The sequence below is a fragment of the Frankliniella occidentalis genome, unplaced genomic scaffold, assembly GCF_000697945.3.
Source record: "Frankliniella occidentalis isolate FOCC.00 unplaced genomic scaffold, Focc_3.1 Scaffold43, whole genome shotgun sequence".
In the NCBI taxonomy this organism is placed as follows: domain Eukaryota; kingdom Metazoa; phylum Arthropoda; class Insecta; order Thysanoptera; family Thripidae; genus Frankliniella; species Frankliniella occidentalis.
The window spans coordinates 1,837,549-1,849,641 of NW_026267173.1; the positions used below are offsets into that span (position 1 = coordinate 1,837,549).

At 41.7% G+C, this 12,093-nt stretch overlaps 3 protein-coding genes across 3 annotated transcripts in view; 2 read left to right on the forward strand and 1 right to left on the reverse strand.

Moving 5' to 3' along the window:
- LOC113218397 (mitogen-activated protein kinase kinase kinase 7) overlaps nt 1-2,079 on the forward strand; it is a 4,839-nt gene extending 2,760 nt beyond the window's left edge. Inside the window, exons 9-11 of the mRNA XM_026438736.2 lie at nt 379-494; nt 774-935; nt 1,029-2,079. Of these exons, the coding sequence (XP_026294521.1) occupies nt 379-494; nt 774-935; nt 1,029-1,148 (398 nt within the window). The 3' untranslated portion in view covers nt 1,149-2,079. The remainder of the gene's footprint in view (nt 1-378; nt 495-773; nt 936-1,028) is intronic.
- Nucleotides 2,080-2,774: 695 nt separating this feature from the next.
- On the forward strand, nt 2,775-5,209 carry LOC113218402 (cyclin-dependent kinase 7). The gene is made up of 9 exons (XM_026438742.2): nt 2,775-2,959; nt 3,383-3,442; nt 3,541-3,649; nt 3,722-3,894; nt 3,978-4,105; nt 4,195-4,372; nt 4,462-4,634; nt 4,711-4,823; nt 4,895-5,209. Exons 1-9 carry the CDS (start codon nt 2,906-2,908, stop codon nt 4,921-4,923), a joined length of 1,017 nt encoding a protein of 338 aa, XP_026294527.2. The 5' UTR covers nt 2,775-2,905; the 3' UTR covers nt 4,924-5,209.
- On the reverse strand, nt 5,116-7,216 carry LOC113218426 (prenylcysteine oxidase 1-like). Its single transcript, XM_052266830.1, has 5 exons — nt 7,058-7,216; nt 6,800-6,977; nt 6,456-6,664; nt 6,177-6,379; nt 5,116-6,083 (listed from the first exon to the last, which is right to left on the reverse strand). Exons 1-5 carry the CDS (start codon nt 7,080-7,082, stop codon nt 5,484-5,486), a joined length of 1,215 nt encoding a protein of 404 aa, XP_052122790.1. The 5' UTR covers nt 7,083-7,216; the 3' UTR covers nt 5,116-5,483.
- Nucleotides 7,217-12,093: the final 4,877 nt, after the last annotated feature.

A 12,093-nucleotide genomic window follows, 5' to 3' on the forward strand; every position in this document is an offset into this window, starting at 1 on the left:
CAGCCGATTTGTTCTCGTTCGGTTATGGGGTTCATTTCTCCCCACGGTGTGTCCTCTTCCGCGGGTGTCTGGCCGCTGCACTCTGTGGCCCCTTTCTGCTGTACATGCTCGTGCTACCCGTCGCGTCGGGGTTTGTTGACGGGAGAACAGTCAGCCTGCCCCCTTCCCCTCGCCACCCCCTTCTCTCCCCCTCTCGTCGCACCTTGCGTATTCACCCAGCCAGTTGTGGGCCGGCGCTGGCGTGGCGCGGCAAGTACTTCACCTCGCCTCTCTTTGCTCGCCCTCGCTCACAAAGACAGAACAGAGACTCCGGTTGGGGTTTTGGTTGACGAATCCTCGCCCTTCCACCGACTCTCCTCACTCTAACGTGTGTTTCAGGCGGTGGCCAGGAGGAAGTTGACAACGTGCACTTAATGTTGGACAACCAGCTCCGCCCCGTCGAACCAGTCGCAAGCTGCCAGCAATCCCTCCAAATTTTCACGGAGCACAAGCAGGTTAGTCACGTTCACCCCATCGTTCACTCCATCGTTCACTCCATGATTGTGTGTGGGCAGCGTGATTTAAAACAGGCGTCGTGGCTTACAACGACAAGGGGAGCCTCGCGAGCCGGGGACGCCTGCTTAAGGGTGGATAGGCAACACGGTGACGTGCGTGCGCGTGCTCGAAGTGGGTTGCCTACCCGCCAGGCGCCCGGTGCCCGAGTCTGCGCCAGTCACGCCAAGACGCCTTCCAATGGTGTAATACATCCCCTTTTTTTAAAATCACTATTGCAGCTCGCCCAGGAGTACCTCACAGTACAAACGCAAATGGCCTATCTGTCAAAGTACAAGATGGATCTGATGGAGAAGTTAAGTGAGGCTGAAGGGCTAAGTCAGTTGGATCAACAGGACACTGAACAACAGCAGGAGCTGCTGCGCAAGCTTACCAATGAAAAGGTACCTTTTGTTAATGCAGAATACATTCACTTAAATTACTCAATTGAATTACTCAGATTTTTCTCTTACTAATCCTATTGTTTTGCTCCCCAGGAAAATCTTGTACAATTGCACCAAAACCTTAACCGTCAACTGGACCTTATCCGGCGCAGGCAAGGTGGTAGTCAAGAAGATGGATGGGTTGTTGTACCACATCAAGAACCTGCTGCATAGACCTAGTCAGACTAGACTGAAAAGTGTGCACCTCTTTCCTACCTTTAAGTCCTATATACAAGCATTCCACTGTCAGTACTTATTTAAATCACAAAGGGCATTAGAGATATGTATCTTTTGCATTTAATTTTGTTTGAAATGAGTCACAGTACAAGATGTGACCTATTAGTTATCAAAAGATAGTAATGTAAGTAATCATTTGTCAAACTTGCCAGGATTGTCAGATAGCCATGTGAGGTTCTAACTATTTTCCTTTTTATATTTTGTTGTTGATATCTTTGATAATGAATTTTATTCAAGCCCAACTTCACCCTTACAAGCTTTATATTTGACAGTCTGTTAACTCAAGAGTGTAAGTTTATTTCATGGAAAACCTGCTAGCTCAAAGACTTAAAATAAGTCATCCAATGAACAAAAAAGTTCAATGACGATGCTGTCAATAGAAAATTTTGGTGTGTCTAGTACTACTTTTCAGCTGTTGCTAGTGTGCATTCTGGGATTCATTACACTTTTTAAAATGTATTTTACAGTTTTATTTTACGTTGTTGGTTTGAAATGATCCCAACAGGGTGTAATTGTAGCTATAAAGTGCCTTCTGCGGTTATTTTTCTGAAATTTTAACGAAGCATGAATTTGAGCATTGCAGACAGGGTTTTTTGTGATAGTAATAATCAAAACTAAGTATGGTACATACCCCACCAAACAGTACAATATGTAATAAACAGAACTTTTGTATTCTTGGTATGTTTTCCGAGACCTCTTTATTAAAGTTTATTGACGAAATGGTTGTTTTACATTTTTTGGGGGTACTAGCATGTTTTAAAATTAAGACAAAATATTGATAATCCTGAAACTTATACTTTTACTTGTACTGAAATCAATGGTATCAGGAATAAAGCCTGAGCCCCTCGCCGAATCCCCATCAACTAAATTAGAAGCCTTGTTTTTCTTTTCTTGTTTATTCTCAGGGTTGTCACCTGTTTCCTTCCCCCAACACTCCACCCCTAGAAGCGCCCAATGCTATTGAAGCTCTCAAAACCACTAAATCCCCTAATCCCTGTTGTGAGAAAAATTGATTGGACGTTGAAAGTGGAAACGACGTCTGATTGATGTCAACACTCTTAATGGAAAAGGACAGTTTATTCAATTGTAACATGCAGTTTGTGAAGCCTGCACCGGGTCCTGGCCTGGCTGGCACCCCCACCTGGGTGCAAAGGGCGGCCACCGTCGCGACACAACTGCTTGGCGGGTTGGCCTACCCCGCGCGTTGCAGGCGCTATCTTTAAGTGTCGGCTACGGAGCAGTGCATCCAAAAGGGCAGGCTGCTGCGGGCTTCTTTTTTCGGCGCCTATGCTTTAACATGGGAGGAGGAGGAAGTAGCCCGCAACAGCCTGCCCTTTTGGATGCACTGCTACGGAGGGGATACTGGAGAGGGTAACATCGGCCTTTCCATTAGGCCCCCAATTAAGTGCCCGAAAATCCTACTTCTTGAGGACGCTAATTTCAAATTGGTCAACTTTGAACGGACACAACTTTTCAACTACTGGTCGGAAAAATCATTTTTGGTCCACTCCCCCTCCTCACCCTTTTCCACCTTCCCGCTAAAATTTCTCATATCTGCTGCGCCTCCTCCTCGTGCAGTTGCGTTGTGGTTGCCGCTGTGTGCAGTCAGCTGAGTTCCCTTGTCCATTTCAGCAGTGGTTCGACACTTCGGCTTTGTATTTTGGTTGATAATTGTGGTTTTTTCCTCACATAATATGGAGGATAGGTTGCGGAGATACGAAAAAATTGAATTCCTGGGAGAGGGACAGGTACGTCGATGGTGAAAAACAGCTCGGCCCTGTGGGTGCCGTAAACTGAAGTAAACATAACCTTTTTTCGAAGGCCGGTGCATCTGCAATAGGCTATTCTTGGTTTTCCTTTACTTATTGTCCTTAAAGACATAGTTAAGAAATTCGTTGAATCACTCTAGTTATTTGTTCGTTTTGAAGTGTCACAGAGATTTTGGTCGTTATGGAGTTGCTTGCTTTTACTTAGTCTTCAACAGGTTGTCATATTTAGTGATAAAACTTCCCCTTAAAATTTATGCTTGCTTGTTGACCTCTCTTATTGACGTTGAATTAATTGGGCACCTTTTCCTAATTCCTTGAATTATTATACTATTATAGTTAATATTCTTACTTCACACTTGAAAAATTTGCAAAATTTTTATCTTTGTCTTACTTCCATTTCAGTTTGCAACTGTTTATAAAGCAAGAGATACACACTCAGACAATATAGTTGCAGTTAAAAAGGTCTGTGCTTGAAAGCAATCGTGTTTTCCTGTTTTGATTATTATTGTTTTTTTACCCGCGTGTCTAAACCCATGTATTTGCAATTTTCTTTATTTCAGATCAAAATTGGATCAAGAGCAGATGCTAAGGATGGCATTCACCGTACTGCACTTAGAGAAATTAAATTACTTCAGGAGTTGCATCACCAAAATATCATTGGCCTTTTGGGTTTGTGTTACACGCTACTAATATGGTATAACCTATTGTATCTTTTGTGTATCATTTGATTCTTTCTTTTAGATGTCTTTGGTCATATGTCCAATGTCTCATTGGTGTTTGACTTCATGGACTATGACATGGAAGTAGTAATAAAAGATACAAGTATAGTGCTGAGTCCTGCTAACATTAAGTCCTACATGCTTCAAACACTACAGGGTCTAGAATATCTACATAACAACTGGATTCTACACAGAGTGAGTTCACAACTTAAATTCAAATGATTGTAATGTTCATAACCAGGTGTAAAAGGTCTAAAGTCATTTGTCTCAAACTACAGGATTTGAAACCAAATAACTTGCTTGTTAATAGTGAAGGAATTCTTAAGATAGGAGATTTTGGCCTTGCTAAATTTTTTGGCTCACCTAATAGAGTGTACACACATCAGGTTGTGACCAGATGGTACAGGTAATTACATTTACGTAAATAATTTTTTTTACTGAACAGCTATATTCATCTATCACAGTCCCTGTCTTAATTGCTATTATTTCTTGTAGAGCTCCTGAACTTCTCTATGGCGCTAGAATGTATGGAACCAGTGTTGATATTTGGGCGTTGGGATGCATTCTTGCAGAATTGCTCCTACGTGTGCCATTCCTTCCGGGGGAAACTGATCTTGATCAACTCACCCGCATTTTTTCTGTGATGGGAACTCCAACCGAAGAGTCTTGGCCAGTAAAATCAATTTTTATTTTTTCTGAAGCTTAAAAAGAAAAATGACGTGTGTTTATTGTGATCCTGTACATATGTATTATCTTTGTTAGGGGCTAACATTACTGCAAGACTACATTCAGTTCAAACCTATGCCAAGTCAACCTTTAAGGCATATATTCTCAGCAGCTGGAGATGATCTTTTACATCTTATCTCAAGCTTATTAACTGTGAATCCTTTAGGACGGTGTACATGTGAACAAGCACTGCAGATGGAGTATTTCAGGTTTGTCTCAGAGGTTGCTTAAATTTAAAGAATCTGGTTGCATGTTACTGATACTGATTTTTTTATGATGTTATAGTAATAAACCAGCACCGACACCTGGACCACAGCTTCCCCTACCCTCTTCTATTAATAGAAAACAAGAAGAACGACCAAGTTTGAAGAGGAAGCTTTTAGATGCAGTAGATGGAGGTGAGTTTTAACATAATTTTAATTTCTCATGAAAAAATTTACATCTCTCTAAATCTTATTTTAATTTTCAGGTTCATTAGCCAAGAAGTTAATATTCTAGAAGATTATTGGCAGAATGATCTTTTTATAGGACCAACAACTAGTCTCACCTAACTGGGGGAGTATAAGAACTGCTGTAAAGTACGAAATGTGTGTGCTTTCTTAAACTGTGATTATTTATTTTTGATGACCAGTTATAAAATACCAGTTTGTGTTTGTGTTATTTTTCTTTTGTGGATAGAATGAAATGTAATTAATTTGTACAGCCACTACTTTATTGGTACATAAAATGTACAACATAAATGGTAGTGAACTAATAAAATGTGTTATTCCAACACAAAACAGTAGTATACATTGTACTTCATTAGCTGCATCAAACAAAAAGAAAGGGCATATGTACACAAAGACAACTGAGAAAGGGAGGAGGTTGGCTCAAAGGATGAGGAAAGAACAGATTGCAAATTGTACTATCTCACAAATCCTAACACTAACATTCTATATCACAAATTATAATTCACTTAAATGTGAACCTGGTTTTATCACCACATCAAGAGCAGTAATTACTGTCAGTCTTTACCATTAAACAGAATTAACACAAATATCAATCAAGGCTTCAGTACTTTACAATTCATCATCGGATTTTCCCTCAAGACCATGAACTGCCTTTGAATGTCTAGCAGCTCGAACGGGTTCATTAAAATAATTTTTATGAGCAAGAAGAGCAATATTTTTAGCACCAATCACACTCATTTCCATAGCACTAGCAGCCCACTCAATGGTATTAAGATAATAGAAGTTTTTGTGAATACGGAAGTGATTACAAGAAGGTGGTCTTGCATAGTGAGGATATGCTAACCAATCATTGACTTTAACAGAGTTTTTGTTATATTTAATAAAAAGCAAATCTAACTCGCTATCAGATAGAGGGACAGGAGAAAAAACTTTCCACACATCAGATATTCTTTCTTTGTTGGTGAGATCCACTGGTTGAATCCTACTGACAGAATTAAAAAACAAACCCCCTGTAGTGCTCAAAATTTCATCAGGCATAGCCTCATCTTCTGAATATCCAAAAAATGAATGGTTTAATTTTCCTTGGAGAACTGTGCTAACAGTATGGTGATAAGGACCAGGCCATCCCTTATCAGGGTATTCTGACAAGTCAATGCTTGAGTCTGAATTAGTTTGGAGTGGTGCGGCAAGTACAACAATATCATAGGCCTGTCAACAAATATAACAAAGTTTGATTAACTTTGTTTTAAAACCACTAGTGCACGATTTCCTTTTGAAGAGGGAGACAGGAGGAAAACTTACCCTTGACAAATCACTTTTATCATTTTCAACATTTGTACCTTGTCTTCGAACAATTAGCTTGCCATTGTTAGCTGTTGATACTTTGACAACTCTATCTCTTACTAACTGAGCCTCAGAGGCCTCTAAGAGTTTCTCTGCGACGCGGAAATTACCACCATCTACTGCCCATAAATCTCCGGTAGCCCCAGCAACAGAGACAGAACCTGAAAGCAGTAAATTTCATTGGACAAGTAGGCCTGACATAATCCGGAATGGCATACTTATTGGTGTGAAACATACCAACAAATTTGTGCACCATAAGGTCTTGGCCATAATTTACTCGTATTGTCGCAGCAACAATTTCATCCACCAATAAATCAGAAAATCCCAACTTTTTAAATCCCAAGCCAGTTTTTATTCTCTGATCATTTTCAAACTGAGGATTCATGGCTTTCAGTAAATCACTCACAGTCCAGAATGCTTCTCCTTTGTTTTGGAGTAAATAGATACTGAATAATAATAAAAAAAAAAACAGTACAACAACTAAGAAGTCTTTTAATGTCACCTAATGTCACAACAGAAAAAAAAATGAAAAACCCCAAAAATTGAGAAATGTGAATGTATAATTTATGATATTTACATACCTCTCAAACTTTGTTAACATGTCATCTATATAGCTCTTTAATTTAAATATGCCATATCCATACCGCCACAGCATTTTTAAATATGTTATAGGTTCCCAAGAACTTTCTTCAAATACAAATTTACCACCATCCCACAGCCCCATACGAGATCCGGTACTTGTTTCTCTCACTTTTAATCCTGCGTTTAAACAAAACGTAATAAGATTATTTTAATACCTGGAAGAACACAGTTGATGGCCATACCAGTTTAAAACCCACCAAAATTTTTAACAAAAGACACCATATACTTGTTACGGGGATGAATGATAGAGCCGCCTGTTTCATAATTGCGCCCAGATACATCAACAGTTGCAAGTCTTCCACCAATTTGACGAGCTTCATAAATGTCAATGTCAACTTTCCTGTGGTGTCTATAATGTACTGCCTATTGGCACCACTGCCTTACTGTACTCTGTGAATAATAAACCGGACCAGCGTAGTCATGGCGGAGTAAGAGAACAAAGCAAAATACTGGAGCTCTGATATTATTTAACTCTAAACCCTATATTCCCTTGGAATATTACAATGGCGACGAGGAAGTGAACTCAGTGAAGTGTGGAGATTCGTTCGAGTGACTACGTTCAAGAGAACTTTGTGTGCTTGTGACTTTACGTCTATCTAAAGAAAGTGCACCTGCGGCAGCGTCATAGCAAGGGACCGCGAGATGGAAGAAAGCAAGTTACCACCGTTCAAGTTTTGCGACGACCCAACGTCTGCGGGTCCGAAATGGACGAAGTGGAAAAGAAGTTTTAATTTGTGGGCACTGGGCCGCGCCGAATTGAATGATGCTGTGGTCAAGAGGGCCAAGTTTCTGTCCAAGGCGGGCACCGAGGTCCAAGATGTGTTTTTCCAATTGGTGGGAGACATTGATATTACGCAGCCGCCGGCGATGGTACCGGGTGCTGCAGCTGCGCCCGATGCTTTTGATCAAATGATGGCAGTGCTGGACGCTTACTTTTTGCCTAAGACCAACGTGCCCTACGAAACAGAGGTGTTTCGGGCCCTCACCATGAACAGTGGGGAGCAGGTGGATGCGTTTGTCGCCCGGCTACGGGAGCAAGCTTCAAGATGCGAATTTGCGGATTTACGACGTGAACTTCGCGATCAGCTGCTCAAGGGGGTCCCGTGGGCGGAGGTCCGTAAAGACTGCTACAAAAAAGCTATGTCTGGGCCGCTGTCCCTTGAGGATGTCCAACAAGAGGCTCGATTGCATCAGCGGGCGGAGCAGCAGAGTGAGGTTAGGCCGCCTGATGTGAGTAAACTCAGCATTAATAAAGGTTCTGATAATAGAAAATGCTTCAGATGCAATGGGAAGGGCCATTTCGCCAAGAGTTCAACTTGCCCAGCTTGGGGGAAAAAGTGCAAAATATGCAGCGGAATGAATCATTTGGATGTGGCTTGTAGGTCGAAAGGGAAGGCCAAAAGTGATGATAATGATAACAGCAGCCCCAAGAAGAAAAAGAATCGTGGAAAAGGAAAGGATACTGTGAGGAACTTGAGAGAGGAGAGTGAAGAGGAGGAAGATTCAGAGAGTGGGGACGAGGATTCTGAAGAAGAAGAGCCGAACAAGGAGGGCCCCAACTTCGCTTTCATGATCAGTTCAAATACATCTTTAAACGACCCAGAAGCCACAGTGAAAGTAAAAGTGGGTGGTGCAGACCTGGATATGTTAGTGGACTCTGGATCTAGGAAGGTGAATACCATCCCAATCAAGTGGTGGAAAAAGTTGAAGTCAACAGGTGTTCAGGGAACCTATGTGGAAGAAAAAGATAAATCAGTGTTTAATTACGGGGGAGATGACCATTTAAATATTGTGGGAAAATTGTTGGCTGATGTCGAAGCTTGTAATGGGAAGAAAATAAGCAATGTGAGATTTCGAATTGTGGATATGGAAAAGAATGTGGTACCTATTATGAGCAGAGTGTTAGCAATGGAGTTGGGTTTCCTTAAAATTGATATTAAAGGAGGACTCATCAATGCTGTGTCTGAAGAAGACAAAGAGAAAAAAGAAGAGCCAACTGACAAGGTAAAAGGAAAATATCACTTAGCCCCTATTCAAGTAAGTGAGTTGAAACAGACTTTTCCGTCAGTTTTTTCTGGTCAGATTGGGAAATACAACGGGGGGGATGTAGAGATTTTTACCAAAGAAGATTGTAACCCTGTGGTGAAGAGACTGCGTCCTGTCCCAGTGGGAAGAAGAGAACCCATGAAGAAGTGTCTTGATGAGTGGTTAGAAAATGATGTTATTGAGCCAGCATCAGGTCCTACTACATGGGTTAGCCTGCCTCATCTGGTGCCAAAAAAGAAGGAGGGTTGGCGCATGGTGGTGGATTTGAGATCAGTCAATGAAGTGTTGCTGAGGGAAGTATATCCTATCCCTACAAGAGAAGAAATGGTGGCAAAAATTTCTGCCAACTCACTGTTTTCCTCCCTGGATTTTAAGTGGTGCTATCTGCAGTTTACTCTAAATGAAAAGGTGAGACATTTAACTACTTTTGTAACACCTTTTGGAATGTTCCGATTTAAAAGGCTGACATTTGGGCTGTCAGTGGCGGCAGAGATTTGTCAGAAGACAATGGAAAATATGAAGAAAGAAGTTATCAAGAATATACCACAGGATACTAAAGAAAAGGTGGTAAATAAATTATCAGAAGAAGGAAAAGTGATGGAAGATTGTTTTCTAATTTTTATTGATGACTGGTTAATCCATTGTAAAAATGTGTGGGTTCATAATGTGTTGGTGTGGAATGCAGTCCAGACCATTCAGAAGAAAGGGATGACCCTAAATTATGAGAAGACTAGTATCGGAAAGACTGAGATGGATTTTGTGGGGTGCAAGCTGACCTGTGAGGGTTACCAACCCTTAAATGAGAGTGTGAAAACAGTGCAAGATTTTAGAAGCCCTGCAAACAAGACAGAACTTCACAGCTTTATTGGATTGGTTACCTACTTTTCCATATTCATCCCTGATTTTGCAACTTTGACCGCCCCTTTGAGAAGGTTACTGAAGGAGAAGGTCACTTATGACTGGAAGAGTGAGCAACAAGAAGCCTTTGAAACCTTAAAGCTAAAAATAGTTTCAAAGCCAGTGTTAGGGTATTTTGACCCTAAGGCCCCAACATTGGTGTTTGCAGATGCATCACCGGTGGGTTTGGGGTGCCTATTGGTTCAATACCAGCAAAACAAGCCGGTGGCAATCAAGTATGCAAGTTACGCATTGTCTGAAGTAGAGCAGAGATATTCTCAGACCGAAAAGGAAGCGTATGCTCTGGTTTTTGCATGTGAGAAGCTGCAGTTTTATTTACTGGGTCGACAGTTTAAGTTGATAACTGATCATAAACCACTGACATTTATATTCAATAATCATGCCAAAACTAAAGTGGCTGGCATGAGAGTTTCAAGGTGGGCTCTGCGCCTACAAGAATTCCAGTTTTCAATTGAATACAGAGTGGGGAAATCTAATTTAGCGGACCCGTTTTCAAGATTGTTGCCAACAGGACAAGCAAAGGAGGTCAGAAGTAGGGCAGCTGATGAAGAAAAACAAATTTTGCAACTATTAGAAGAGAGAGTCCCTGCAGCCATGACATTGGAAACGATTCGGCAAGCTACAGGGGAAGATGAAGAACTGCAGTTGGTGATCAAGTCTCTGCGATCTGGACGGTGGCCAAAGGAGCTCAGTGCGTACCAGCTTTTAGAGCCACAGTTGGCTGAATGTAATGGGCTGCTAGCTAAAGAAGATAAGATTGTGGTCCCTAAAAGTTTGCAGCTGCAAGTGTTGATTTTGGCACATGAAGGCCATTTGGGAATCACAGCCACCAAGCAAACACTCAGATTGAAGGTTTGGTGGATGGGAGTTGACAAATGTGTGGAAGATTTTGTAGCTACTTGTTTTGGGTGTCAATTGATAAACAAGAATTTCACTCCGGAACCATTAGTTTCAACCCCAATGCCAGCTCATGCTTGGGAGTATATGGGTGTCGACTATTTTTCTTTCAAAACTTATCACCTGCTTGTAATGGTGGATTATTTTAGTCGATACCTTAAGGTGGAAATTGCTAAAGATGAATCAGCAAAATCTACAATACAAATTTTGGAAAAGGTTTTCTGGGAGTGGGGAAGACCTGAGAAGCTTGCATCTGACAATGGTCCCTGTTTTGAAGCCCGGGAATTTCAAGAATTTTTGAGGACTTGGGGAGTAGTTCATGTCCATGCCTCAGCTTTGTGGCCTCAAGCAAATGGAGAGGTGGAAAGGCAAAACAGAAACCTGCTCAAGCGCCTGCAAATAGCACAGGGCACCAAGAGTGAGTGGACTAGGGAGCTATGGACCTATGTGCATGCATACAATAATACCCCGCATGGCACGACTGGGGTACCACCTGCTCAGCTTTTCTTTAGTAAACGCCCACTGTTGACAAAACTGCCACTATTAGACAAAAGCAAGGAAGCTAAGTGGTGTATGGAAGAAGTTCGAGAAAGAGAAGCCTTGAATAAGTGGAAATCCAAATCTTATGCGGATAAAAAGAGGCATGCTGAGAAGTCAGGTATTCAAGTGGGAGATCAGGTCTTGAGGAAAAATGAAAATAGGAATAACAAGACGGATCCACCAAGAGACCCAGATCCAGCAACTGTGATCCATCGCCAGGGATCGTCGGTGGTGGTGAAAACGCCGACGGGGAACGTTCTGGAGAGGAACGTTTCATTCTTTTCACCTTTGAAGACGCCAGTTCAGGCGAAGCAAGACTCGAACAATAACACCGAGTCTGTGGAGAAGTCACCCTCGGGTACTTTGGGGGAAGACCGGCCTCAGAAGACGGCGGAGACACCGCGTCCATCGGGCTCGCCCAAGACGGGAGAGGGAGTTGGTCAAGAGCAGAAGATGACCGAGACGCCGAAGAAGAGCGGGGAGGGACCGCGACGTGGAGGAAGGCTGCGACAGCGTCCTCTGTACTTCAAAGATTTTGTGACTGAGTAACCCAAAGATTGTATTAGTCATTATTGATTGTATTGTTATCTTGTCAAGCTTTACTTTTATATAGAAGCTTTTATACTCAGTTTAATCGTTATGTAATCATTTTTCTATATGTTCCTATTACTTTTCTATTTTTGTATTATTCTAGTGGCCATAAAACTTTTGCTTTTATTCTTGTTATAAGAGACTGATGTGGTGTCTATAATGTACTGCCTATTGGCACCACTGCCTTACTGTACTCTGTGAATAATAAACCGGACCAGCGTAGTCATGGCGGAGTAAGAGA

Excerpts from the sequence above, each read along its gene's own strand:
- LOC113218426 (XM_052266830.1), bottom strand. The coding sequence starts at position 7,082 with ATGGTGTCTTTTGTTAAAAATTTTG. Across the intron at positions 6,978-7,057 it reads GTCTTTTGTTAAAAATTTTG|GATTAAAAGTGAGAGAAACA; the intron begins GTGGGTTTTAAA and ends GTTTAAACGCAG. Across the intron at positions 6,665-6,799 it reads ATGTTAACAAAGTTTGAGAG|TATCTATTTACTCCAAAACA; the intron begins GTATGTAAATAT and ends ATTATTATTCAG.
- LOC113218402 (XM_026438742.2), top strand. The coding sequence starts at position 2,906 with ATGGAGGATAGGTTGCGGAGATACGAAAAAATTGAATTCCTGGGAGAG. Across the intron at positions 4,635-4,710 it reads CTGCAGATGGAGTATTTCAG|TAATAAACCAGCACCGACAC; the intron begins GTTTGTCTCAGA and ends ATGATGTTATAG. Across the intron at positions 4,824-4,894 it reads TTTAGATGCAGTAGATGGAG|GTTCATTAGCCAAGAAGTTA; the intron begins GTGAGTTTTAAC and ends TTTAATTTTCAG.